The sequence below is a fragment of the Diceros bicornis genome, chromosome 11 (assembly GCF_020826845.1).
Source record: "Diceros bicornis minor isolate mBicDic1 chromosome 11, mDicBic1.mat.cur, whole genome shotgun sequence".
Classification (NCBI taxonomy): Eukaryota; Metazoa; Chordata; class Mammalia; order Perissodactyla; family Rhinocerotidae; genus Diceros; species Diceros bicornis.
The window spans coordinates 68,419,718-68,447,642 of record NC_080750.1 but is presented as its reverse complement, the minus strand read 5'-3'; the positions used below and the strand labels follow the sequence as shown (position 1 = coordinate 68,447,642).

General features: G+C 35.7%; 1 protein-coding gene across 3 annotated transcripts in view; it reads right to left on the bottom strand.

Moving 5' to 3' along the window:
* Positions 1-1,263: 1,263 nt before the first annotated feature.
* The window catches only part of KCTD9 (potassium channel tetramerization domain containing 9), a 30,489-nt gene continuing 3,827 nt past the window's right edge, over positions 1,264-27,925 (bottom strand). Inside the window, exons 2-12 of one of the 3 annotated variants that reach the window (XM_058550496.1) lie at positions 21,895-22,016; positions 19,731-19,774; positions 16,265-16,361; positions 15,599-15,657; positions 15,016-15,144; positions 11,312-11,379; positions 11,129-11,224; positions 10,241-10,390; positions 6,369-6,474; positions 5,254-5,387; positions 1,265-3,438 (exon numbers count right to left, since the gene is read on the bottom strand). In XM_058550496.1, coding sequence (XP_058406479.1) covers positions 3,322-3,438; positions 5,254-5,387; positions 6,369-6,474; positions 10,241-10,390; positions 11,129-11,224; positions 11,312-11,379; positions 15,016-15,144; positions 15,599-15,657; positions 16,265-16,361; positions 19,731-19,774; positions 21,895-22,016 — 1,122 coding nt within the window. In that variant the 3' untranslated portion in view covers positions 1,265-3,321. Of the gene's footprint in view, positions 3,439-5,253; positions 5,388-6,368; positions 6,475-10,240; positions 10,391-11,128; positions 11,225-11,311; positions 11,380-15,015; positions 15,145-15,598; positions 15,658-16,264; positions 16,362-19,730; positions 19,775-21,894; positions 22,017-27,925 lie in introns of all 3 variants that reach the window. The other 2 variants (XM_058550497.1, XM_058550498.1) reach the window with 2 other exon arrangements.

The following is a 27,925-nucleotide window of genomic DNA, read 5'->3' as shown; positions in this document are numbered from 1 at the left end:
TGCAATTATTGGAATTTTGATGTTTAGTGACAGACTTTGAGCCTTTTCATAGTTCCAAGGAGAAATCAATTTACCTTGAATCTGAATTTAGTAAATTGGGTTTAAATAATTGGATTTTATAGTTGTCATAAATTTTTTCTAAATTTAGAAATTTCCTAAATTTTAAAGTATGGCTTTAGAGGGAAAACGGCTTCATTTTCAGCATTGAAAGAAACATCTCAAAATTATTAAAATGCAACAATAATGATTTAGTAATCTTGCTGAATGACAGACGCAAACCTCTTTTGGCCCTGATGTAAAATCTCAGCAGGAAGCAGCCCTGGTGAACTCCTGCTGACAGATCTAAGGTTGTGAAAGGGCTTCAGAGAATTAATCCTTGCACAAAGTGCTTTATACCGAACATAATGTAACTGCTTTTCTTTGTAGAGGTGTACCTTTTAATTTTAAAGATAATACTTCCTTGGAGACTTAATAAAATTCTGGGGCTTTTCATATATTAAAGATGATTTAAAATTGACTTGGGGGTAGATTTACAGTATAAACAACCAATTCATAAAATGAACTGGAGAAAATATTCCAAGTCTTGATTTATGATGGTAACCTTCATAAGAAAATGAATCTATAATATTTCCTACTAAAATTTCTTTGAAACTGTAGTTCAAAGGACTAGACTATATTACAGCATAATATGAATTGCTCTAAACAATTACAGGAGTACTGAATTTTATCAATGTGGATAATCTAGTTAGTTTAGGTTTAAAACCTTTTTATACCCCCCCCCAACAATTGTATTTTTACTTGTGTACAGATATGTTGCATCACTAGGGTTAATGAAAATTTTACTATTTTGAAACTTTCCTCCCTCTTTAAAATTCTCTCTCCTAGTTGTCAGGCAAGAATGTTTTGAGGGCAATGTATTTAGCCAACCTAATAAATAACATTACCTAACTGGTAATGTTCATCAGCTAGAGTAACACAAATTAAATGAATTATTGAAAGGCAATCTTTTCTTTTGCTCAGAATTAATGAAATTTCTTCGTGTTGTTAGCATGGTGGATTTTAAGAAGAGGATCATAAAATAATCATGCTTAAAGAAATAAATTTGAGCAGCAAATAAATTTACTTGAGCAGCGCTTTCAAAGAGACTAATAATCCATAATACATGTTATGCTGTATTTCCTCTTCCACCCAGACCCTGAGGGCTGGTGACCAACAAATACTGAAGAAATAGAAGTAAAATACAGAAAGTGCTGATTTTCAAAAGTAAGACAAGAAACTCTCTTTCAACATTTCATATCATTTATTAATGCAGTATACATGAGATGCAAAATCTGCAGCTTCTAAACATACCATATTTAGAGCTTTCAGATTCTTCTGCAGTTTTAGGTTATGTGTACAGAGGTACCCTTAAGTGGATGAACAACACATTCTATAATTATTGAAAATATAGTACAGAGTGAAATGATTTAAATATAATTGATTATGAAAATAGATCTCTCTCAATACTTCTCTGTTTTGGTACAAATAATAAAGCAAAGAAAATAATTCATTTCTGAATTTGCTTTCCTTCACCTGTAAGGGTCTAATCTCCTCCCACTATGCATATGTACCCTTCACCATTAAGGAAAGCTTTGCATATGTATAGAAGAAAAAGCTACGTAAATACTGAAAACATGTCATTCTCCCAAAGGAGACAAAGTGGTTTTAATGATTCATTGCCTCAAATTGATGAGTCTGTAGAATTCAGAACTCATTTGGACACAGCTTATATCCCTGCTCTTGGGGAAGACATAAGGACACGGGTTACTGGTAAGGAGGGACGGGCCCTATCTCTGCTTCTGCAGACAGATGATGACTCAAGAAAATCAGGCTAAAAGTGAAGACAAAACCAGAAAATATAAGTAAAAGGACCACAGGTGCTGACTGATTGGTATCATATCTTGGACCAGCCAAATGCCTTGATTTTTACTAAGGTTTCTGGTGGGTATAATCAAACTGTCAGTTTAAAATCCTCTCATTCCCCATCATACGGTTTTCAGCTGTGATTATCTTATGGTGACTTCTAAAAGATGACTTGGCCATAGTCATTCATATTTTATAGCTTTGATTGCAGTGGATTGGGACTTAATACCCATTTCTAAGCTGCCCTATTTACACTATTTGGCATATGAATTAAATGAATAATACACCTTGAGAAGCCGGCCTGGTGGCGCAAGACGTTAAGTGGCCGTACTCCGCTGTGGCGGCCTGGGGTTCACCAGTCCGGATCCCAGGCGCGCACCGACGCGCCGCTTGGCAAGCCATGCTGCGGCGGCGTTCCATGTAAAGTGGAGGAAGATGGGCACAGATGTTAGCCCAGGGCCAGTCTTCCTCAGCAAAAAAAGAGGAGGATAGGCAGATGTTAGCACAGGGCTGATCTCCTCACACACACACAAAAAATACACCTTGGTTTTTTGGTTTTGAAATATCTTGCTGTTTGTTTTGACAGTAAGGAGGAACTAAGCTAGTAGTGTAAATAGATAAAACTGCCTGGTCTGGCGTTGAGTGGAACTTGCTTAGAATGAAATTCTAAGGAATGCTCATTTAAAAGTTGTAGCTATAGGTAAATTCTTCCTCCATCTGGAGAGTTCCACTGTAACTTCAGCTGACAATGATGCACAATGATGTCTTTCCTTCCACTCTGCCTCAATCAGTAAGAATGAAGGATTTCCTTAATTTAGCTACTGTTTTGTTCTAAAAAAATAAACATTATAAAAATGAACCTGAAGAGAAAGCCTTGGGGAGCCTGATCTCACCATATTCACGTGGTAGGACAGGTATTCAAAGGAGGGGAGGCATCACTAAAGCTATTCATAAACCTGAACAAGCTTTTCAAAATTTTCATAAAGTTTAACAATTTAAATATCCATACTACATCTAGAGATTCCATAAATATAATTGTATATGTTGTGCTTTTCATAAATTAAAATCCTCAAATGCATTTCAAACCAAGATGGTATTTCCACATCATGCCTATTTCAAACCAAATATAATAGATACTACTCCTGGTCATAAAGCCAGGCCAATCCCTCTATTCCACTCAAAAGGCAGCAGTCTAATCTAGCTTCCCTACGTCTAGTGCGTGCTTCACTGTTAAAATCAGAATGTGGAAAAAAGTCACTTTTTTCCCTTATGCACCACTGAGAACAAGCATAATCCACTAAATGTTTTTTTTAATTCCCTTACAGTGTTATTTCTTCTAGACAACTGAGTGGGCGGAGAAAGAAGAGTGATAAGGAAAACACTGTTCATCTTGTGCATCTTTCAGCAGCCCTGGAATTCTCATCTAACGCTCTGTGACATGTGCAGCGGTGTCAGCATCTCCTCAAATATAGCTCCTTTCACGTTGGAACCTCTCAGGTTTGCTTCTTGAAGATCACACCCAGACAGGTCGCAATTCTGTAAGACAAAAACCGTCTTCACGTAACGAATACAGACATTTAAGGCCTCATCTGTTTCCTCTCAAAATAACTCCTGGGGCACATTAGGAAAATGCTTCTATATAATAAAACTCAGTTATTTCTGGAAAATTTCCATTTTAGAGGAAAGCCAGATCTTTTTCTTTGTTTGTGGTCTCTAGTTGGTGCTCAAGCCGACCACCACAAACACACATAAACACGGCTTAAAGGGGAAGCACGTCCCTTCTGCTCACACGTCTTAGAATCAGTCATTTAAAATCCAGAATGTAGTAAATATCATCTAAACAATTTTACCCCAGTTCAAGAACAACGATGAAAGGCATGAGGGCAGAGGAAGACTATTAAAAAACATCTGAGAGAAAGAGATTTTACTCAATAATTAAATTGTGGAATAGATTTTTCCATTCCCCAACCCTGACATTTTTATAGCAAGGAACTGCCTTTTTTTTAACCCCCAAATTATGTGTACACTTCAATGAGTTTTAACAAATGTATACAACAGTGTAACCACCACCACAGTTGGGAGCTGCTTTTAAATTTCTCTTGAGATCACAGAGTGACAGATGACAGAGATTCTGGGTAAGCCCCTGGGGATGGTGGGGACAATGGTTAGAGAGAAGGGTGACTGCGCATAACCTTTCAGGACAGAATGTCAGCAGCTGCCCCTCAAGAGTCAACCTGATGAGTCTATGCAATCAGTAGGACAGAGGGAGGCTTTTGCTTTTTAACCACATTGACTGCATGATAACTAAAACCAAGGAAAAAATCATCACCTTAGGTGACAGTAACAAATAAAAAATAAATAAATAATTGTGCTTATGATAGGTTTATACCTTCAGCCTTATGCTGGTTCTTTCTTGCCTTTAAGTTTAACATGGCCTGCTACTCTGCTGCTAGGAGCTATCAAGAGAGCAAGGCCAAAACATTTAAAAAAAAGTCAACAGCAAGTTAAATTTTGACATATTGTCCTCTACAATCCCATCTTTGCCCGATTTTCTTGTATAGGGCTGTACTGTTCAATATAACACCAGCCACATACGGCTATTTATATTTAAATTAATTACAATTAAATAAAATTTAAAAATCCATTTCTCAGTTGTGCTAGCCACATTTAAAGTGCTCAACAGCCATATGTGGCTGGTGGCTACCGTACTAACCAGCCACAGAACATGTCCAGTATTGCAGAAGGTGCTACTGGAAAGCGCAGACGTAGACCCGTCAACAGCTATTGAGTCTGCTAGCTAAATGTGCAAATCAAGACAACATACAGAATACAATTCAGATGAAAAAGATGACTGGACAAAACTAAAATCTCAAGTGGAGATTCAAAAAGAATATAATGCCAATTTAAAATAGGCTTTCCCTGAACCTGATTTCAAACCTGGATATCATTTAAATTTTTCAAGCAGTTCAAGAAATAGTCTGGCCTCATTTAGCTGTGTGTGGAATTAAAACTTAAGGAAAATACAATGAATTACATTAATAAAGCATCTATCAAATTTATCTACTTGAGAGAGACCCAAAGAAACAAGGAGAGATGAAATCAACTTACACTGAATGCCAGATGGACCTTCAAATCTGAAACTGGCATCTACGACTTAGGTAACCGAATCCTGCTCTGGAATTCAGCTTTGTTTAAATAAGCAATTGAAAGGAAAACATCCCTCCAGCTGCGCTGGCATGTTACCTGGCAGTTTTTACCAGCCACCTACTTTGTTTATGATTTCAATAAATTTTGCATGAGATACTCAGCAATTCTAGAATAACAATAACTCTTTAAAAATTGATGACTCACCTCTAAATCAGTTCCTGCCAGAGTTGCTCCTCTGAGGTTACAGTTCTTCAACTTTGCATTTTTTAAGGTAGCAACTCTCAGGTTAATTCCTGTCATTTGACTTCCTTCCATATCCACCCCTTTCAGATTAGCACCTAAGGTGAACATATTGAGGGAGCAGTTAAACTTAAAAATATTTATAGTCATCTACCTTCAAAAACACCACAAGACAACTTAATGGAGGTGAATGACGACAGGCTCCTTTAACTTTTGGAAATGACTCTATGAACTATAAATCTTCCTCTCTCAGCCAACTGCCATATATAAAGAGTTCATTGTTAACGATCTGTTTGCTTACACTATGAATTAAGAATGTTTTAGGGCCGGCCCCGTGGCTTGGCGGTTAGGTGTGCGCGCTCCGCTGCTGGCGGCCCAGGTTCCGATCCTGGGCGCGCACCAATGCACCGCTTCTCTGGCCATGCTGAGGCCGCGTCCCACATACAGCAACTAGGAGGATGTGCAGCTATGACATACAACTATGTACTGGGGCTTTGGGGTAGAAAATAAATAAATAAATAAAATCTTTAAAAAAAAGAAAAAAGAATGTTTTAGTCTATATTTTTGAGGGAGGAATTCAATTCGGTCTTCTGATAATTAGCACTTTTATAATATGCCTCCATAAGTTTATGACAAGGGAGATAAGTACACTGTCTTCTAAATGTACAAATAAATGAAGTGACCAGTTCATAGATACAACAAAGCAATAAGGAATTCATAAACCAAACTTTAAAAATGACAAAAACTGCCTGGCTTTGTTGCAAAATGAAATTCTTAATTTTGGTCAGTATAAGAGTGTGCTGTTCTGTTTGAAAGTTTAAGATGTTGATACTTAATTCTCCAACTAAAGCTTCTCCAAACCAGCTTAGAGGCTGGTTTTCCCTGAGTTCTCAATGTTGGTTAACGTATGACTGAGACCAAGACATGACTTATCCCTTTGCAAATTCTCCAAGAATAATGACAGAGGAAATTTACCCCTCTACGGTTATCATGTTTTATCCCTAACAACTATTTTCCTGAGCTTTTTACTTAATGGTATGTTTTCACCTTAGAAAAGGCAATTATAGATAGACTCTCACCTTCTAAATTGGCTTTAAGACCAGAAGGATCTTCAAAATTACACAGTTTCAGGGATGCTCCTTCTGCATTAGAACAGAGCATCTTGACTCCCTGGAGATTTGCACACTGGCAAAGAAAAGAGAAGAGTCCATGTTTTATGGTTCATAATTTTGTTTGGAAAAGAAAAAATTGGCTCAAACAGTAAAAGAAAAAATAGGAAAGGGGGGAAAAAGCTCAATTCAATACACTCACAATCAACATTTTCTGTTTACAATACTGAACTCAATAAGAACTGAGAACTGTTTTCAAGAAATAGTCCTTTTAAAAGAACTGTTTTAAAAGAAACAAAAGCCAAATTAACAACAGCATGCCCAACTTACATGAAAGTTTAGATAAAGAAGTTGGAGAGGCAGAAATACAACATCCCTATTTCTATTTTTATAAACAGGCATGACAATATGACAGCTGAGATATATGGGTAAGGTCAATCAATGAAATTCTTGGGGTTCAATCATGCTATTACTACCGTCATTTCAAAGGTCAAAATACTAAGGCCAGCAACTAAAGGCATCACAGAGCTACAAAACACTAACAGGTTGTTGGTCGGGTCTTCCTGTACCAACCATTGCTACACAACATTGTCAACTTTGAGCACCCAAATCACAGTGCAAAATACACAGAGTAAAAAGCTGGAGAACATATGTTAGAATTTTAAATTATGTTAAATCATCTCAAAGGATTCAATGCCATCAGAAATGAACTCTAATAAACAGTAGCTAAGGCAGGAAGCAATCTATAAAGTTGATATTAACATTAGACCTTCACAAGTTATAACCACCAAAGTAGATGATGAATGTAAAAGTGTTTTAAGAACTGTAAGGCACCATATAAATGATAATTGTAGCTGTTATTAGAATTAGAACAGTGGAGAAACCTAAAATCCTACGACTGATTAAGTTGTTATACCCATACCTATCAAGAAAAATCCTTATTTCTTAAGTGTAATTTCATTCACCCAACAGTCAATTCTAGTGAAAAGGAGATAAGCTACAGATCATTTCAAATCATAGATAATTGACAAATGCACCCATATTCCCATCTACACCTTCACATTAACACAAGGTAGTACAGAAGTTCAGACTGATAGGAAGGATAATGAGGACCTGGAAGGACCAAAATAACTAAAAAAATGACTGGATTTTATATACTTGAAAATACAACAAGACAGGAAGCTGATACATGATTTTATTTATTTATTTATTTATTTATTTTTCTGTACGTAATGCTCCCAGGTAAAAGAGACTGTAAATATTATCAAAAGTTCACAAGATTATTATGTAAGCACTACTCTACACTCAAGGCTATACTACAGAATCTCACAAAGAAATAAATATACATGAAAATCAGCAAAGTTTGCTATCTTCAACCACAGAAAGCATTTCACTCTCTATTCATCAAACAGTAAGGCAAGTCACCAACACTGCGAGTTTAGAACCTAGCTACTAAGTACACCAGTGTCGCAACTGTAAGAGTTGAGCTTACTATATCAAAGGACGATGGGTTTTGATGAAAGCAGTTAGGTTATTACCATTATTTTTTAAGTATGATAATGGTATTAAGATTATGTTTTAAAAATGGTCCTTATCTTTAAGAGATATATAAAATAAATATTTACATTATAATAAATATAATATTTATTATTAAATACTTACATAATAATATTTACAAAATAATGAATTGCTTCAAAATAATCTGTGGAGAGGTATAGACAAACGAATTGTTTATGTGCTGATATTTGTTGAAGCTGAGTAATGGAGGTACAAGAGAGATTCATTTTATTATTCTATTTCTGTATAAGTTTGACATTTTCCAAATGAACAAGTCATTAAAAAAAGAAATAAGCAAACAAAAATACATACTTTAGAGTCTAGTTCCAACTCTGGTAACTAACTAGCCTTTTGGGCTTAGGCAAGTATCTAGGTTTCTCAGTCTGGAAAACAACAGGGTCATACTCTATGATCATCAAGGTCCCTTCCAGCTCTTAGTATTCTATAAGTCTTGGACTGGGAATATGCAATGGATACATAAGAGCTGAATTATTATACCAGCTTCTATGCAGCAGGTTAAAGGCAATAACGGCAGGCAGAGCATGTAGAAGAAACACTCAAACACATGCTGACAGAATAGTGTGGTGTAGACACGGACTCCTTAACAGTGATAGCAACTGAGATCACCTGGGTTGACAGCAGAATTGAATGGTTCCTATGGAAAGGTTTCACAGCCCATGAGGACTAAATTGGGTGAGAAGTTCAGCAAGAGTGGTGGAATCATTAGGTACATCATATGTTGCAGAGTGCTTAGCACACATCGTGTTTTGCGGACACTGCAATACACATGGCTATTCATCAGCAGTCATCTTCAAACGCCAAGCGCAGTTAGCAATTAGTTTTGACTTTCACAGCCTACACACTCTGGGCAATGACTCTTCAACATGAGCCATTTTTATCATTAATAATTAAATTTACAATTCTACACCACTTCAGTTTATCAAATATATACATATATTTTATATATATATATATATTTTGGCCTTCACATCAATTATACAATATGGGTAGAACAAGTATTTACAGATAAGAAAATTATGGTTCAGGTTCACAGTTAGTAATACTATAATTAAATAAAACTCAAAACCAGTTGTATTGAATGATCCAGTCTGTCTTCTTATCTTTTACTTTTGGTCCTTAACAAAAAAACCTCCCGACATTTCACTATTTAAAGGTTAGGTCCTTTTCTTTGTGCTGTTGGTCTTTTGCTTATTTTGCTACCAATTTGATCCTTCATCACAAGATGGAACAAGGAGAGTGAAAATAATAAAAAAGCATATTGGCAGATTTTGTTACCAGATCTGATAAAAGCTTCACGGAAAAATAGGTTGCAACTAAGGAATAAAACCAAAATTATAAAATTTGGTAAACATTTATTCAGTGATTACTAAAAGCAAGGTACTATACTGGATGGTGTTAATGCAAAAGACATACAGACATGAGCCTCGGTATTAAGCAGTTGTTAGAAGTAGGTTTCACTTTTGGTTCTGCATATATCCTCTAACCCCAAATTAACACAGATACTTGTTACATGAATACATGCATTTACATATGTAAAAACACATACACATCTATATATATACATACACATAAGTAAACACATACACAGTCATGTGTCACAACAACAGGGATACGTTCTGAGAAATGCATTGTTAGGCGGTTTCATTGTTGTGCAAACATCACAGAGTGTACTTAGACAAACCTAGATGGTATAGCCTACTACACACCTTGCTCTATGGTACTAATGTTATGGGACCACCATTGTATTGTGGTCCGTCATTGACCAAAACATCGTCACGCAAGTGCATGACCGTATATGTAGAGAGACGGAGAGAGCCACTGAGATACTAACTTACACAGACTGATGCATATCATGTTTATTTCAAAATATCTCTGCCAAATACCTCTAGAGCAATAACATTTTTCCACATCAGAAATGAGGTTGAATAGAAGATTTCAAAGGTCCTTTTCAGCTTTACTCTAATAATTTACTGAAAATATAAATTCTGATAAATAAAGTGCACTATAACGAGGAGATCAGGACCTAATTTCAAGATTTAATTTCTTAATTAGTTGCTAAACCTCTCAGGTCTCTGTTTAATAAAGGATATCGAAGTTGCAAAACCAACTCATTTCACTTTCAGAGCTTTCAGTGTCATCATCAAATTATCTGTTTTCAAGTAAAATCTCCAGTAAGAGACAGATATAATTTCTGCTTTTTGAGACTGTTCGATAGACTAAATATTTAATTTTAATTTTCTCTTGTAATCAAAAATGATTCTTACATCAAGCACTGATCCAGAGAGATCAGCTCGCTCAAGGTTTGCACAGCAGAGATTAGCATGTGCAAGATTGCAGCGGCTTAAATTGGCCATTTTGAAGTTAATGTATCGAAGGTCCAAACGAGAAAGATCAGCACCACTGAAGTTTAAACCCTAAAATTAAAAAACACAAATTGTCACATTTAAACCATCTGTTGTATTAAATTTAATTACTATAGCTATCCACCAAGTTTTTTAAAAGCACTTGGCAGTTCAGTCATTCGGAGTTTATTACAAAACATGAGCAAATGGAACTTAGACACATAAAATCAGTGTCCTTAATGCGTTCTTAGTAAAAGAAACTCTATTTACACATAACATTCGAATGCAGCCTAGCTATACCTCATTTATGTGCAGAAGAGGGATTATGTTCTAAAGAGGGATCTCTGTTAGCCACGTACCTGTTGATAAGGGTTATTTTCATTAAACCTGGCTGAATTTAAATATTTTATTAATTTAATAATTCAAGATAGTTTTATTTTTAAAAATAAAACTGGTTTTTAAATAAATTTGGTTTTTAAAATCTTTAATGCTATAATTCATAAAAGTATCTGCCGCTGACTAGCCATACATAACAACTGTACAAACAATTGACTTTTTATTTTAATTGCTGTAATTTCTATGCATTACTCAAAAACTGCTATATGAGGCATAACCAGATAATAAAAAAGGCTATTACATCTCTTTTTTGCTAACCATGTTAGGATTTAATCAATGCTATGACTCATAATTAAATCGTACCTTGCATGAAAAAGGAAAAGGTAAAAAAAAAAAAAAATCCTAGAAGAATGTAAAACTTTATTCACAGATTTGCTGACATAAATAACTCATGTGAAAGTCTGCTTTGATTACCTGGCAACGCAATTCTGATTTGGTTGGAGTAGCTAGCAGAAATCGGACAAATTCCTTTCGAGATATTGGTGAATGATCCTCTGGTGGCTGAGAATTCTTGAAAAAGATATTAAGAAATTAGTGGAGCTTTTTGGGAGATAGCTACAATAAATGTAATATTGACTAATGTAAAAAGAGCCTTACCTTTATTGCCACTTCTAGGTGTTCAATCAATGAGTCAATACCAAAAAATCTGGCTTCTTCTAACACACCTATCATAATAAAAATGATTTGAATTTTACAGAAAACTATTCATTTTAATATTTATAGAATTCTTTATGCTAAATGGAAGTGAAATTCAACCCATAGGCTATCAATCAATACAGAAGAAAAGTAACTAATGTTTGGAACATACATACAGAGTATTTTTTAAATATTTTGAAAACAAGAAAGTTTTCCTAAACAGTTCATATTCAGCAAAGAAAAAAATGGAAAATTAATGAATTAGAATGAAAGCCTTCCATATTTCAAAATTATTTCTAAAAATTACTTTAAATAGGCCACAGGAAAAAAAATCCTAATATCACATGTTCCTAAAATACCTGATAGTGATTTGATTGTGAATCCAATAACAAATGATTAGTTCACCTAATCTTAACATTTCATTGACTTTTTCAATGGAGCAGATCTGAATAGGTTTGTCACAAATATCTTTAACTTAATGAATCAGAAAATTGTAGAAATGAATAAAAGTCAGCCAGACTCAAAACAAAAGTCAAAAGTATAATTCAGAAACATTTCTTATAGGAGAATCAACTTTTAAAAAATTTCTAAATGATAAAAGGGATTTTATCTATCATTTACTTTCCTTAACTTGGTAAAAAGTCTGTATTTTCTAGCTGACTCGGTATGTATACTTTCTCACATCTGTTAATAAACATCTTCATCAGACCACGTGGGAATAAATTTGGAATCCATTCTCCTTCAAATGAAGACCTTGGTCATTCAGTTGGCTGTGTCTACTTGTTAAAAATCAGTAAGGACTCAGAAATGATAAAGAAAATAAAAGATGTAATCCTGCCCTTCAAACAGTTCCAAGCTAATAAGGGTAACTATACGTAGATAAAGAAAACCATGGCAGTTATTTGGGAAGAAGATGACGATCTTTTCTAGAAAACCCAACTCCACCTCCAACATTCCAACTGCAAAACAAAGGTCACCTGAGGCACAGCACACTGCTCAGGGAGCCGCTCCAGCACAACACTTCCCGGTCCACACCAGAGTGGCTTCATCTCTGGCTTCCTCATGAAGGGGGCAGCTACACTTCAATATCTGTCCCTCGTAGAAACCATCGTGAAAGGTTCTAGTGGGCCTCACTCTTAGTGTGCCAAGATCTTCTGAGTAAATCAGAACCTCCTGGGGAACGTGGTAAGGTTTTTTTTCTAATTCTAGGTTCGGGACTAAACTTTAAAAACTTCCAGAGAAGCTTTATAAATTCAAAAGGCACCCGCGGAGGACAGTTGAGGAAAGGAAATAACATTTAGCGTATTTTCTGTTAGCACCAGTAAGACCAGGATTTGAATTCCAGCTCTGCCACTCACTGCCTTTCTCGTTTTAGAGAAGCGACTTAATCTCTCTCTTAACTAAAATCTCACATCTGTGAAATGGGGATATTATTACCTTCCTCAGAAAGTTGTTAGAAGTATTAAAAGAGATAACGCATATATACTACCTGGCATAATGCCCAGTGCCTGGTAGGTCCTCAATAAATGATCATCATCATTATTATTAAATTATGTGTTCTGACATGACATTTAAGACCATTCTCTTTTTACTATATGAAACTGGGGTTCAGAAAATTCATGTTAACTTCAGGGAAATAAATATTGAAATGCTAGAAGAGTTCTTGAGTTAGTAGACTAATTGGATTGAGGTGAGACTTAGCTAGGAGGTAGGGAAAAGATGATTTAAGTCAGGGTAAGAGGGTTTTGAAGACAAATGAAGAGCAGGACGTGAAATCATTGGAAGACGTGAAGGGCATTAAAGGCAGGGAGCAAAATGAAATAATGAAGGTAAACAAAAAACACTCTGATAAAAGCATAAATTAGGAAGAGCAAGAAACAAGGTCATTTAGTAAGTGGGAGGAAGATAAGTTACTTCAGATTATTTTAAAGCACATAATTATGGGGCAACTTGTAGCCCATGTAGAGAGTTTCGGTGGAAATTGTACTAATTAAAAACAACGCTTTATAAAAGGAATCCAGGAGAGAGCTCTGCTTGCTGAACGACTAAATAAATAAGCTCAATGGCCGAGAAGCATGAAAGAGGAACAACCAACGGAGCCTGGTAGCAGCCTGCCCTGCTGCAGGCTGAGAGCACGCAGATATGGTATTTCTGATGTTATTTCCCAGGCAAGGAGGAGACGAAATGCTGTCAATGATACAAGGAAAAGTTAAAATGGGACGCGTGAACGAGCCCAAGGGACACCTAAAGCTGAGGTTTAAACTGCACTCGGGAGAAGAGGGCGGCCATTAGAGTGAAGAGTAGCAGTGACACAGGTGCAGAAAAGAGTGTGCAAGAGTGGATCACTGGTTATTTTCATAATAATATTTCATAACAATAATTTCTGCAGAATGACTTAAATAGAAAACAGGTTATAGAAGGTTTAAAGCAACAGTTGGTAGAAAGTAAAAAATAAAAAAGCAACAAGAGGGCCGGCCCCGTGGCTTAGCGGTTAAGTGCTCACACTCCACTACTGGCGGCCCAGGTTCGGATCCCGGGCGCGCACCGATGCACCGCTTGTCTGGCCATGCTGAGGCCGCGTCCCACATACAGCAACTAGAAGGATGTGCAGCTATGACATACAACTATCTACTGGGGCTTTGGGGGAAAAATAAATAAATAAAATTATATTAAAAAAAAAAGCAACAAGAATTTAGTTTTGAATCATTATGGAGCTAGATGAAAGGGTCAACCAATATTTTTTGTAGTGGGTAGGCTTTAAAGGCAATATAAAATTTAATACAGCAACAACAAAAGTTATTGAGTGTTTTGTATTTTACTATAGAGATTGTAAGCTAGCAGCCCCCAGGCTGATTCTGATGTGTTTGTATGTAGTGTTTTCAAAAATCAGAAGATTTCACATAAAATTTTAGATTTCCAGCTTTTCTTTAAAAATCAAGGCTCTGGCACCCTCAGTCCACACCCTCACGTGGCAACAATCTGCGCAAGCTGAGTAGGAATGTGCACTCAAGATCACCACACTCCCCACCATTCCTCAAATCAGATCAAGTTTAGTCACTTGGAGGCCTATGAGCTTTGAATATGCAACCACTGCTTTACAAGGGCCCTTGTCTACAACAGCTCCATGAACCTTCACAGAAATTTTGTGATGTCATCAGGGATGAGTTTATTTTTAACACTCAGTTTTCAAAAGGGACTCAGAGAGACTTTTCCCAAATAAATCTTCGAGTAAGTTGTAGAATTGAGATTCTAATCTGATCTTATGATTCCAAAGTACAATTTACCCACTCGACCACTCTACTGCTCAATATAATGGGAAGGTCCATAACGTGAAGCCAAGTCACAGTCACAATTCAATTTAAAAAACGACAAAAAAATCCTTTAAAGTCCCTTGTGAAAAAATCTAAATTTATTTAGAACCTAAAATCGGAATTTACAGATTAGACATATGCCCATATATGCAAAGACCATCTACCTGAAAGACTACCTGTGCCTGTACCTATTTCTATATACATATATACTTGTATACATATAAAAACACTTAATTTTAATAATGGAAAAGATACACATTCACTTTATGAAAATATACTATGTTACTAAGCAAGTGAAAACAAAATAGAAATCATAAACTTAAAAAAGTATGAGGAATTATACTGAAAACTCACCCAATAAATTAATGCCATCATTTACAATGAGCTGTCCATGACGCAAATAATTCAAAATGGGTTCAAAGTACTCGGGACTTCGGTCAATTAAAAAAGCTCCTCTATGATCTTGCTTATTTCCCCAGACGCCTGTGTTGCATTAAAATGAAGAAAGCCCCCCACAAACAAAAAACAAAGTTAGAAATTCATGGAAGAAAAATTGTAACATACCAGTAAGTTTTTACTCTTATAAAAATTATTGATCTCAGGGGCCAACCCAGTGGCGTAGCGGTTAAGTGCGCGTGCTCCGCTGCTGACAGCCTGGGTTCAGATCCCAGGCACGCACCGATGTACCGCTTGTCAGGCCATGCTGTGGCGGCATCCCACATAAAGCAGAGGAAGATGGGCAAGGGTGTTAGCTCAGGGCCAGTCTTCCTCAGTAAAAAGAGGAGGATTGGCATGGATGTTAGCTCAGAGCTGATCTTCCCCACCAAAAAAAAAAAAAATTATTGATCTCATTAAAAGTATAGAAGGACAGGATTTATAAAGTCAATACAGCTACAAGCAGATCACACAAATGTGAAAACAAATGCACTGCACTCACCTTTGTCCTTAAACATGTGGGCCAGCATACTGTCGGGTTCTTTATTCACTAAAGTGCTCCTAAGAATTCAGGGAAAAAAATGGATTTCTCCATTTGTCTTTATAAACAAACATATTTAAGTCAAGAGTATACTCGATCCCAGCTGCTCTCTCAAAAAGATGCATGCTATAACCTGGTAGGAGTGACGCTGGGAAACAAAAACGTGCAGTAAGTTGCCACTTATCCAAATCCCTTCTAATCTGGCTCTTCCTTTGATTTAAATATTGTTTAGTTTCCTCTAATTTAAATACTAATCTATCCTTCTAGCAAGCTATCACATCACAATATTCTTCATCTAAACTTACATTTTTCTTATCCCTTTAATATAAGCAGTTGCAGTCTCTACAAATTTCAACATTGTTAATTTTTACTTGTGTTGCACGTATATCACTGGATATCTAAAAAGCATGTTCTAAAACACTAAATTCAGGCTTTTCATGCTTTCCCTGGAATGACCTGTGAACCATTTTTCTATTCTTTTATTGAAAAAAAGCTTTCTAAAAAATGGTTTCAGATCACATAGTATATTTAAGCAGCATTGGAATATCTTCTAAAGAAATCAGCAAACTGAAGGAAAAAACAAACAGTACATAGTGCCCCCACACACACCCATGCACACGCACCTACCGTGTAGTTGTAAAGTACCGCCCTCCAACATTTAATGTTAGCCAGTCTGTGTGTGATCCTGACAACCCTTCAGGTAGTTTAGAATCTGTCTGAGGATCTAGAGATGACATGTAGAAAATAATAATGCCATTAGGATTGGGAATTTCAGGAAGATGGTGATAGCATCATTTTTTAAACTAAAAACACACGCAAGAGCATACCAGAGCTAGCAGGACAGCTAAATCCACAGCCATAGACAGCATCTAAAACAAAACTAAGTGATAAGGTATTCCCACCAACACCGACAGCTAGAAGAGCAACTTGCTATCAGCAGCTTTGACGGAAGAAGCTGAGAGAAACAACAGGGTATGTGATGAACCTAAGAATTCCAAAGTAATCCATACATACTCACTTCAAAGCTCAGCGGGTCTATGTAAGAAGAGCAGACTGAAAGTGGGAGGGGCATGCCCACTCCAACCGTGGGTTATGCAAGTAGTGTGCAGTAAGATCTAGAGAGGTTGGAAATGAACTCTCAAAACCCACCAGCCACAACTCCCTTCTAGGACAAAGCCCCATATTTAGGATAAGATGTTGGGAAAAGAACTCAAGTTGAACAGAATAAAGACAACAGAGACTAAAGAAAAAAGAATCCACACAAAAGTCAAAAAGGTCTAACAGAACCAAAATCTATCAGAAGGGGACTTCCATATTTTTTAATACTTCACAAAAACAACAGAAAAGGGAATTCTAGAGCCATGAAATTAGAAAAACTTTCCTAAGTCAGCCTTCCCTTCTCAAGTTAAGGAAAACTAATTTCATGTAAAAATGAGCAACAGAAAATCCTATACAAAATTTTTAAAGGAATAAGGAGAATTACACATCCATAGTCAATGAAAATGTGTCAGAAATAAACGTCCATAAAATAGATAAACACTATAATCTAATATTGCAAACCATTCTAAAAGAAGTAAATAATGCAAGGTATGAAAGAACAACATAAACCAGAATTAAAAAATTCAGAAATGAGGTGAGAGAAATCAGGAGAGAATCAGAAATAAAAAGAAAAGCCATTTCAGAAATGAAGATTCAATTAGAAGAAACACAGGAGTGACTAAACACAACAGATAATGCCTTAAGGGAAATAAAAGATGAAGAGGAGGAAAGCTTTAAAAACCAAAAAGAAATGAAGCAAGAAACAAAAAGAATTTAATAGAAGATTTCAAATACAGAAGACAAATGTAGAAGACCAACATACATCTAGTAGGAGTTCTCAAAGAAGAAAATCAAAGCAAGGGAACAAAATAAATACATAATTTAAAGTTCAAGAAAACTTGTGAAATTAAAAAAGATTTGAAACTACATATTGAACAGGCCCACCACATATCTGAGAGAATCCACCCAGAACAACCTAGAACCCCAGAAAGAGTGTACTAAATTACTATACTTTAAAGAAAGACAATCATCCTTTGGGTGACCTTGGAAAAATAATCACTTATGCAAGATCGACACTTCATGCTAGAATAAAATGGAGGAACATATTTAAGATATTTAAAGATAGAAAATGTGAACCAAGGATTTTTTTAATAGCTTAATTGAGGTATAATTGATATACACCAAACTACACATCTTTAAAGTTTACAATTCGTTCAGTTTTGACATATGACTTTCAAGTACAGAAGCCACAGACTGTTATTAACATGCACGATGTTAGACAACACGGTTCTCACAAGTCCTTGTAAAGAACCTGCTAGAAAACAAGTTTCAGACAACCACTGAAGGCATCAACATAAGGATTGGAGGTAAGCATTAAATATAGTTTGACGCCTTCCAGTAAGTGACGGCTTCAAGGGAGAAACTATAGTATATAAATAATGGCTATATATTCTGACAACGTAGAAACCACACAATTATTTTTTAAGTAAGGGAAGAAAGGAATGAGCATATGCAAATAATGTTTAACTGTCTTTAATAATCACATGGGTATTGAAAGTATTAGGACTGTTACTGACACTTTTATTGTGTTTTGTATGGGATGAAGTAAATGAATAATTAATTGGGTGACATTATAATTCCATCATTCCCTATGTCCCTGAAAACCAGGATCATTGATATGGAAGAAAAGAGACATAGATGTAAGATAGAAGTTAAATAAAAATCTTATAATCCTGATTATAAACCAAAGTATTGGTATGAACCCATGAGATATTTTATCTATCTATACATTACGTTATACATGATATAAAGCTTTATATCATATAATGTATATTATATATAAATTTTATCTCTAGCTAGCTATATATTTCCAACTTTGTCCACCAAAAAGCCTAGTAACAATGACGAACCCAGTAGCTATGAGCCTCCCTACCACTCAGATTGTGTCTTGAAATGAAATTTCCCACGGAAAGAAATCAAGGCTTCTTGGAAAACACATTGATCTGGGTCTAGGACAGGAGAAATATAAGATGAACACTTTGTTACTCCAGATAGTAAGGAAGGTATAAAAGACTAACGAGTTATGTTAAAAGGACTTGAAAAGGTTTCCATTGGCCAAAAGTAAAATAATCTAGGCATCAATAAAGGCAGAGGATGAAAACACAGCAAATATTTTTAAATCCAAGAGTTCATAATGATAAAACAAAAACACTAATCAATCACTTATGATTTTGTTGTTTGTATGTATGCAATGAACCAATTAAGTAACCAGTGCCTGCCAACCACTCCATGAGGCTAATGGATAAAACAAGATGAAAATGAATGTTTGAGCACAGTTTTAAAGTAGAGACAGAACAGTATGCACTTACTTCTAAGTTGGCAACCGCCTGTGCGATGATCCTGAGAACTCCCTCCACTCACCAAACACAATTACTGTGATGGCTTAAACAAACACTTAAATATTCAGGGTGTCATTGTATGGAACTAAATATATCAAATACTTGTTAAAGATTATTTACCTTACTTAAGCCTTAGGTTCTTTCTTTTGAGATACACAACTGTATAAGCTTTCCTCCAAATCAAAGGGTAGTGTGTACATGCGTGCATGTGTGTGGTTCATCTCAAGTCACTTTTGACTGATTTGATTTCACTACCGTGAATGACTGTCAAACACTACTTATTTAAGCAACAAATGGTTAAAAAGATAGCACTTAGAGAAATTCTGACAACTATCAAAGAGAAAATTTTAAAAAACCTTTGTAGTTTCTAAAATCAAAACTACCCTATCATATCATATTTAATGAATATGTGCACATCCGGAGCATTTTAAAGGCATGTAAAAGATGAGGTATCCATACTAAAATGAGATCATATAATTCAAATTAAAAATTTACTTTAATACACACATCCAATGCAGAATCAAAAAAGGTACCAAGATCCGAATACTGCCACAGGATGCTTTTCAATGTTAAGCTTAGTAAGCACATGTAAAATATTTGCCATTTCATCTTTTTTATTTTGGCAGACAAAATTGGCTTTTAAGGAATTTACTTACCAATAAATGGTTCTCCTTCACACACAAACAAAACATCATCGTCCCTGGGGAAATCAAAATTTAAAAATCTACCATCAAAATCCAGAAATCACATTAATTATCTGTTGACTAGAGGGACTATTCCTTAGAATTACATAGAAGATAGGTCTACATCACAAAGAAGCTGACGATCTAAGTTTCCAGTGATTTGCTTAACCCACTGAATTAACTGTCTTTGGATTTAAATTCAAATAAGACCCTGCATATGAAAGTACTTTTGAAGTGGAAAAACAAAACCTCCTATACAAATTATGTGAATTCAGCTTTCTTATCAATTGAAGAATGTACTATTATCGTATCAAAGGATACGATTAAAGCTATAGCCCACTCTTTTTTAACTTTAATTCTGTAACTCTAAATAAATTATTGGGGGTTTCTCCCAAATTATCAGCTGCTTTGTGCTTTGGAAATGAAAATACACTTTCATATTAAACCTAGGAAGAATATAACTGGAAGTACTCTGCTGTAAATACTTACCCACTATACACCCATCACAACCCCAAATGTAAAGGACTGCACATAATCCACAATTCTAGATTATCAGTGTATGCCTTCCTCCTCTGCCCCAATCTATCCCACCATTAGTGTAAATAAACAATCAGAGATTGTACTGTGTACCACAAACTGTTAAACAGCTTGATATTTTATAGTTCAGAAGGCTTCAGTCATAACCTTTTATGTTGTAGAAATTTTTATTTCCTATAAGAAATCATAGGAATATACTGAATTTTTCCTAGAAGCGGAGACTGTTTGTTAAGGAGAAATTTAAGTTGATGTAAATCATTCAATAATGTGACTCAATTATCCATAAAAACTAAAAGAAGCTGAGACAGATACTGAAAAACTAAGAAATTCTCCTATCTTATTTGAATTTTAAATGCAGTCTATAATCTTTTCTACTTGCTCACCATACCAGTTAACTTTTTAAGACTAGTATGAAAATTTGTTTGCTTCTCATTAACAAAAATCAACTACTAAACTATATGACCTGGGTAAGTCACCTAACTTCTCAGATGTTTAGTTTCCTCATTTATAAAATGAAGGAAATAAAAGTGATTAACTTCCAAGGCAGTATATTACGTTGAAAGGTCATTCCGATCTGGGTTTAAACAAAAATTAAAATTTGTACACTATTATAATTTAGAGAATCATTATCTTCACACCTTCAATTAAAAAAAACCCACACTGGGGCCAGCCTGGTGGCGTAGCGGTTAAGTTCTCCAACTCCACTTCCGCGGCCCAGGGTTTGCAGGTTTGGATCCCAGGCATGGACCTATGCACCGCTCATCAAGCCATGCTGTGGCAGGCGTCCTATACATAAAGTAGAGGAAGATGGGCACGAATGTTAGCCCAGGGCCAATCTTCCTCAGCAAAAAGAGGAGGACTGGCAACAGATGTTAGCTTAGGGCTAATCTTCCTCACCAAAAAAACCAAACCAAAACAAAACCACCCATGCTTTGCCATTTAAATGAGACAACCTGGGCAAAGCAAATACAACATATCTGGCACAGAGTCAGGACTTAATTTGTCTTCCCTTCCCATCTTCTTTCTTAAGCCTCTTCCTGCTCCAAAATTCTATGATCTTATGAGGATGGAACGAGGTGAACTAGGCACTTGTTTTAAAGAGATAAATCTGCCTGGGATATTTAAAAAACAAACAAACCAAAAACCACTATTGTGGTGGGTCACTGGTGAGTTAACTCTGCTTAAAATTGTATTATATTTAGCAAGTTTTCACCCAAGTAGGTCTCTGTAATGTTTACAAAATTCAAAGTATTCTTAGGAAATGAACTGAACAGTAAGCAATGGCATATAAAAATTAAAGAGATTAATTAGATTTCTAACATTAAAATATGCATCTTATTAGATCCATCTCTAGTAACATAAAGAAATTCCTCATAGCCAAATGTGAACTGTGCATGGGTATGCTGGAATGTACTGAGGATTTCTATTTGTCATTTGGACACATAAGTCCAAATGATTTAAATCCAGAGAACAAATTCTAGGCAATCATTTGCCAAAATCCTGAATTCTTAGCAGTGATTAAACTACTGCTTCAGGGAAACAGCACAGCACCAAGAAGCTGGGGCTCACTGTAGACAGCGTATAAAAAGGGGAGGGTTACCTGATCAAAGCAATATCATCAATCAGTCCACCTTTCCCATTATACACACTGGTGGCTTTTATGCCGAGTTTACTGCTGGCCACAGAAAGCAAATCAGATAAAGTTCCATATACAGCGACCACCTGTAAACACACCACATTAATGTGAACAACTTATATAATGAATTTCATCACTCACAAATTCCAAACCACCACTACAAACAGGACTAAACAATCAGATTACCATATAAAAGGAGATATGAGAGGTTCTTAATAGTGTCCCTCTTTCTTCCATGACTCAGATATTTACTTAGTGCCCCATACTGCTGAAATCCAAGACTAGAGAATAAGAAATCCTGACTAAAAACAACCTACAATCCTAAGGATGTTGAAGAGTGCTCCAGTTCTTCAGACAGACTGCACTTGAATTTAGATTCTGACATTTTCTAGCTGTTGACTTAGACAAATTATTTAACCTTTTTGCTTCTGCTGCTTTACCTAGGAATGAAGAAAATAGTCACACCCATATCACAAAATTGTCATGAGTTAATGCATGATAAGAGCTTAGCAGAGCGCCTGAGATCTATTAAGTCTTTATGATGATATTTTTACATTATCCCTGTGTTATAGGAATGGTTTATTTTTAAAATAGGAATGATTTACTGCTGTCTATTATAATATTTACTACAGCAACTACCACATGAAAGGTAACAACTTCCCACTTCACTTATTTAATTCTTTAATAACTATTTATTTTATAAAAGCCAGATTTTAGCTAACATTTTAAATACAGCAAACGGTTGGGTTACAATGACTTGGTTTGTCCTGCTTTAAATCAGGCACAGTCTGATATATGTGCAAGATATATCCACCGGCTTAGGTAGTAGGGTGAGAATCTCTACATGTAGTGAATTTTTTGCTCCAGCCCTAACTGTAACTATGTGTTCCCAGTGGCTGAGTTGTACAGCTGTCCCATTACCAGTTAGGATCTATGAAAGTTATGAATAAAAAGTGGTGAGGAGCTGAACACGAGGCATAAACAGCCAGCTGACTTTCCACAGGACAGTGGATAAAGGTGCCATATGAAAAGCGAAGCAGCTGGACCTTTGTTCACAAATGACTGGAGTACAGTAGACACTGAACTTGTAGGTTAAACGAAGTTAATAGCAGGGTATGGAGGGAGTTGTTTGCTAATAACGAAGTGTGCAATTTTTCACTAGCAGAGTACTCAGATTCCAACTGTTTTTTCTTGGATCATACGGATAAAAGGCCAGAGAAGTGTTGTAAGCTGGGGCATTTTGGGCAAGGATTGTAGGCAAGCAAATTTATTTATTTATTTATTTTTTTGTGAGGAAGATCAGCCCTGAGCTAACATCCATGCTAATCCTCTTCTTTTTGCTGAGGAAGACCAGCTCTGGGCTAACATCTATTGCCAATCCTCTTGCTTTTTTTTTTCCCCTAAAGCCCCAGTAGATAGTTGTATGTCATAGTTGCACATCCTTCTAGTTGCTGTATGGGGGATACGGCCTCAGCATGGCCGGACAAGCGGTGCGTTGGTGCAGGCCCGGGATCCGGACCCTGGGCTGCCAGTAGTGGAGCGCGTGCACTTAACCGCTAAGCCACGGGGCCGGCCCTAGGCAAGCAAATTTAAAGGGAACTAGGTGGATTATTAAAAATCATGCACAACTCAAGTGTCCATAAACAGATGAATTGATAAACAAAACGTGGTGTGTATACACACACACACACTCACACACAATGGAATATCATTCAGCTACAAAAAGGAATGAAATTTCAATACATGCTACAACATGCATGAATCTTGAAAACATTATGCTAAGTGAAATAACCCAGAAACATAAAAGGACAAATATTGTGTGATTTCACTTATATGAGGTACTTAGAACAGGCAAATTCATAGCGACAGAAAATAGAGTAAAGGTTACCAGGGCAGAGGGCAGAATGGAGAGTTATTGCTTAATGGGTACAGAGTTTCTATCTGGGATGATGAAAAGGTTTTGGAAATAAATAGTGGTGACGTTACACATACTGTGAATGCACTTAATTCCAATGAATTGTACACTTAAAAACGGCTAAAATGTTAACTTCTATGTTATGTATATTTTACCAGGAAAAAAAAAAGAACGCAAAGCACTTGGCACAGTGTCTTGCACACAGCAGACACACCATAAATGATGTAAGCCTGAATAAAATGTGCCCCTAGATTTCCTATCATTTTTCACCTCTGTAACAGAGCTTGGAATTCTAACCATTATTGCAGATACACATGCCTGGGAGAAAACAGAAAGTAAACGAGGCATTACGTACATTAAACCTGGCTGTGCTAAGGCAGAGGGCGTAAAAAGAGAAAACAGAGAAAAGAAAGAACCAAAAATGCAAAGGACCAAGAGATTGACCAAAGCAAATGCAAAAACAACTTTTACAGTCTGGAAACTGCTCAGGGAGGGTAACAAAAATTCCCTTTCCAACATCAGCATTCTTGTCATAGTTGCGATTATACTAAGAATTTTCTAAATCTTCCTCTTTCTCCTCTTATTTATCTTTGCTTCTTGTGCATCTTTACAAGGCTGTATTTTGCCTGACGTTATCCCTTCATTGCCCTAACATCAACCTTCTCCCCCAGCATTTTGTTTCACTTCTCTCCCTCAACTGGCCATGTCATAAAATGGATGGAAATTTAATACATCTCTTTATATTATGCTTCTGTATTTAATTTAAATATTAGAGCATAACATTTTATATGACTTACTCTTCAAAAACACATTAAATTGTTTTCTACTTCCATATGATTGACGATTTTTCCTGTAAGTCAATTTTTCCTAATGAAAATAAAAGCCACCTGCCACGTTGAAAAGATGCACTGTCCAATTTGGAAGCCCCTAGCTACAACAGGCTATTTACATTTTAATTTATTAAAATTAATTAAAAGTTAAAAGTCAGTTCATCAGTTACACTAGCCATATTTCAAGCACTCAACAGCCACACTGGTTAGTGGTTACCATATTGAACAGCACAGATACGGAATATTTCCATCATCAAACAAAGTTCTATTGGACAGTGCTGTTTCAAAGAGCAGAGTACAATGAAGAACAAGAAACATCTATTTTAATTCTCTTAGGCTTGACCACGACATAGCAACCCACAGTAACAAAGTGATAGCCTCCAACTCAAAACCTGATGGTTGTTTTATATCGACGGTTGAGTAGTTGCCATCTTCCATTTCTTTCCCATCAAAGTCAAATTTAACTATAAGATTAAAAAAAAAAAAAACCCACACATACAGACTGCCAACTCTCTGGGCAATGAAAGCACAACAGGTGTTTCTTTGGAGGTTGCTAAACTATTAAGGAACACATTCTAGGTATAAATTGAGTTCAACTCTATCATCACTTAAATCAGCCCTAACATAGTATGGAACACAATTTACCATTTCACCAAATGTTTTCCAATCTGACTTCTCACCTAGATTGTAAGGTTTAATGAAAAAGTTTTGATTTATAAAAAGCTGTTCTTTCTTCTGTGAACGTAGGGAACCAACCATCCCCTGGTAATGCTGATGAGCAGCGCTCAAGAAATACATCCTTGAGTACCACCACCCAAATTGCCTGCGACATCCAGACAATAACCCAGCCAGTTGCAAAAGAAGGATCCACCCTAATTAAATGCTATGTTACCTGGTTTATAGACCTTTGACAAATATTTCTTGTATGTCGGATGAAATTTTCATTGCTTTCAGAGTGTTGTTGAACTAGGACACACCTTTTCTGTATGTGAGTCAGTTATAGCCTTTTCCACTCACATTATTAAGTTAAAAAAGTACACAGTAGAAATGCAATTATAAAGTAATAGCCATAAAACTACTGAAAGTGGCTGCCTTTAGATAATGGAATTATGGTTGACTTATTTTCTTGTGAGCTTTTTGTTTTATTTTCCAGATTTGTTACAATGAATGTATTATTTACGCAATAAGGGGGAAAAGTTATAATTTAAGGTCCCCATTGCTCTACTCATTTTACAAATAAAAGTTATTTTAACAGCTGACAATTAATCTAGCCATTGACGATTTCCTTTACATGAAATAACCAAAGGGCCATCAATTAGAGAAAATAGCACTGAAATTACTGCAAAGAATTTGAAAATTTCTCTGAAGTTGGGCCAACATACTTGTTCTTCATTTGGAGGGCATTTTTGGCATTTGTTTTTCAACTGGATCACTTTAGCTTGACTTTCTCAAGCATACTAATACTAAGAAATAAGATGGAATTATATTACAAATATAATATTCAAAATTAGTCTTTTATATAAACCAATCAGAACATCAGATTTAAAAATAGATATATGTCAACATGAAGTGTTGATACACATGGAGAAGATTTTAAGTTGGTGAGAAAGTTTCAAACAGACTGGCACATGTACCTTTTTTATATGACAACTTTGTTGGGAAAAAGCAGCAACGCAAATCTTGTATATCACGGATATGAGCTGTTACATCCTAAGCTTACTCTAGTCCTCCGAGAGGCTAACATTTATAAAATGCTCATGCTTACAAGGGCTATTTGCTTCACGTGTGTTACACTCCCCAGTGTGGACCTAAAGCTTCCATGTCACTGTGATTATCCTCTTTAATAACCTAGGCACTATACGTAGAACGGAAGCATTCTATGGAGTAAATTGGAAGCACGTCTATTAAAGTTTATGACTACTATATTATACTACTATTTAACTTAATTCTTTCTAAATTTCAGATCCCCTGACAAGTGAAAGCTATCTACAATTGAGAAAGTAAATGGTATACTGTGCCTAGCAAGACATATCAGTTTGTTTTAATTTACCTTTAAACACCATTTTCCAATTGTAACCTATGTTACTCAAATTTAAAAATTAACACCTGCACATGTATTTAAAACATTTTTTTCTTATATGCCCAGAATATCTATTACCTCATACACAATCAATAAATACTTGTTGAATTTATGCAGGACGATTTACGTAAGGGAACCACCAATCACAATTAATAACTAAATGTAGAACTCAATTTACTCTACCTACACTTTTAGTTTAACATATTTAAAAAATTAAAATTATTTTATTCCCAAAAAGGATGACATAACTAACTTTAGGTCAAGAAGGAAAATCTTAGAATTAAAAATTAACAAGTCTGACAATACCAAGAGTTGAAGAGGACGTGGATCAATGGGAGGGTTTATGCAATGTTGGTCGGATATAAATTACTGCAATGACTTTGAAAAACAATTTGGCATTATTGTGAAAAACGAAACATTCACATACCCTAACACCCAGTAATTACAACTTAAGTATATACCCTAGAGCGGTGGTTCTTAAAAGTGTGTTCCCTAGGCTGGCAGTATTAAGATCACCTGGAAATATGTTAGAAATTCAAATTCCTAGCCCTGCCCTAGACCTACTGAATCTAAAGCTCCAGGGACAGGGCCCAGCAATGTGTTCAATTCCTCCAGGTGATTCCAATGCATGCTCAAGTTCTCGAACCACTGCCCTAGAAAAATGCTTGCACGTGTACACCAGGATATATATACAGGAATATTCACGGCAGGACTGTCAATTTAATAGCAAAATATAAAGAAAATAAACCACCCAAATGTCCATTGACAGGCGAATAGATAAACTGTGGTAGTATTTTTATATAATGGACTATGATAAAGCAGTGACAATGACTAAGCTATCACTGTGTGGGACATTATGGATGGAATCTTAGAAACATTATATTGAATGAAAAATGCACGTCCAAAAAGACCACATACAATATGACACATACATATAAAAGGCAAAACTATTTACTAAAAGAGATTAAAAAAACATGGCAAAGAGAAACACAAAATTCATGAAATTGGCTGCCTTTATGGAGAAGCAAGGGGCTAGGAAAGCAGATGCCGAGCCCATGGAGTTTTGGTAATATGCTATTTCTTGGGTTGCGTGGCAGGTTTACTGATATTTGTTATATTATTTTCCTTTTAATTTTTATGCATATTAATATTCTTTATTATTTTATATGT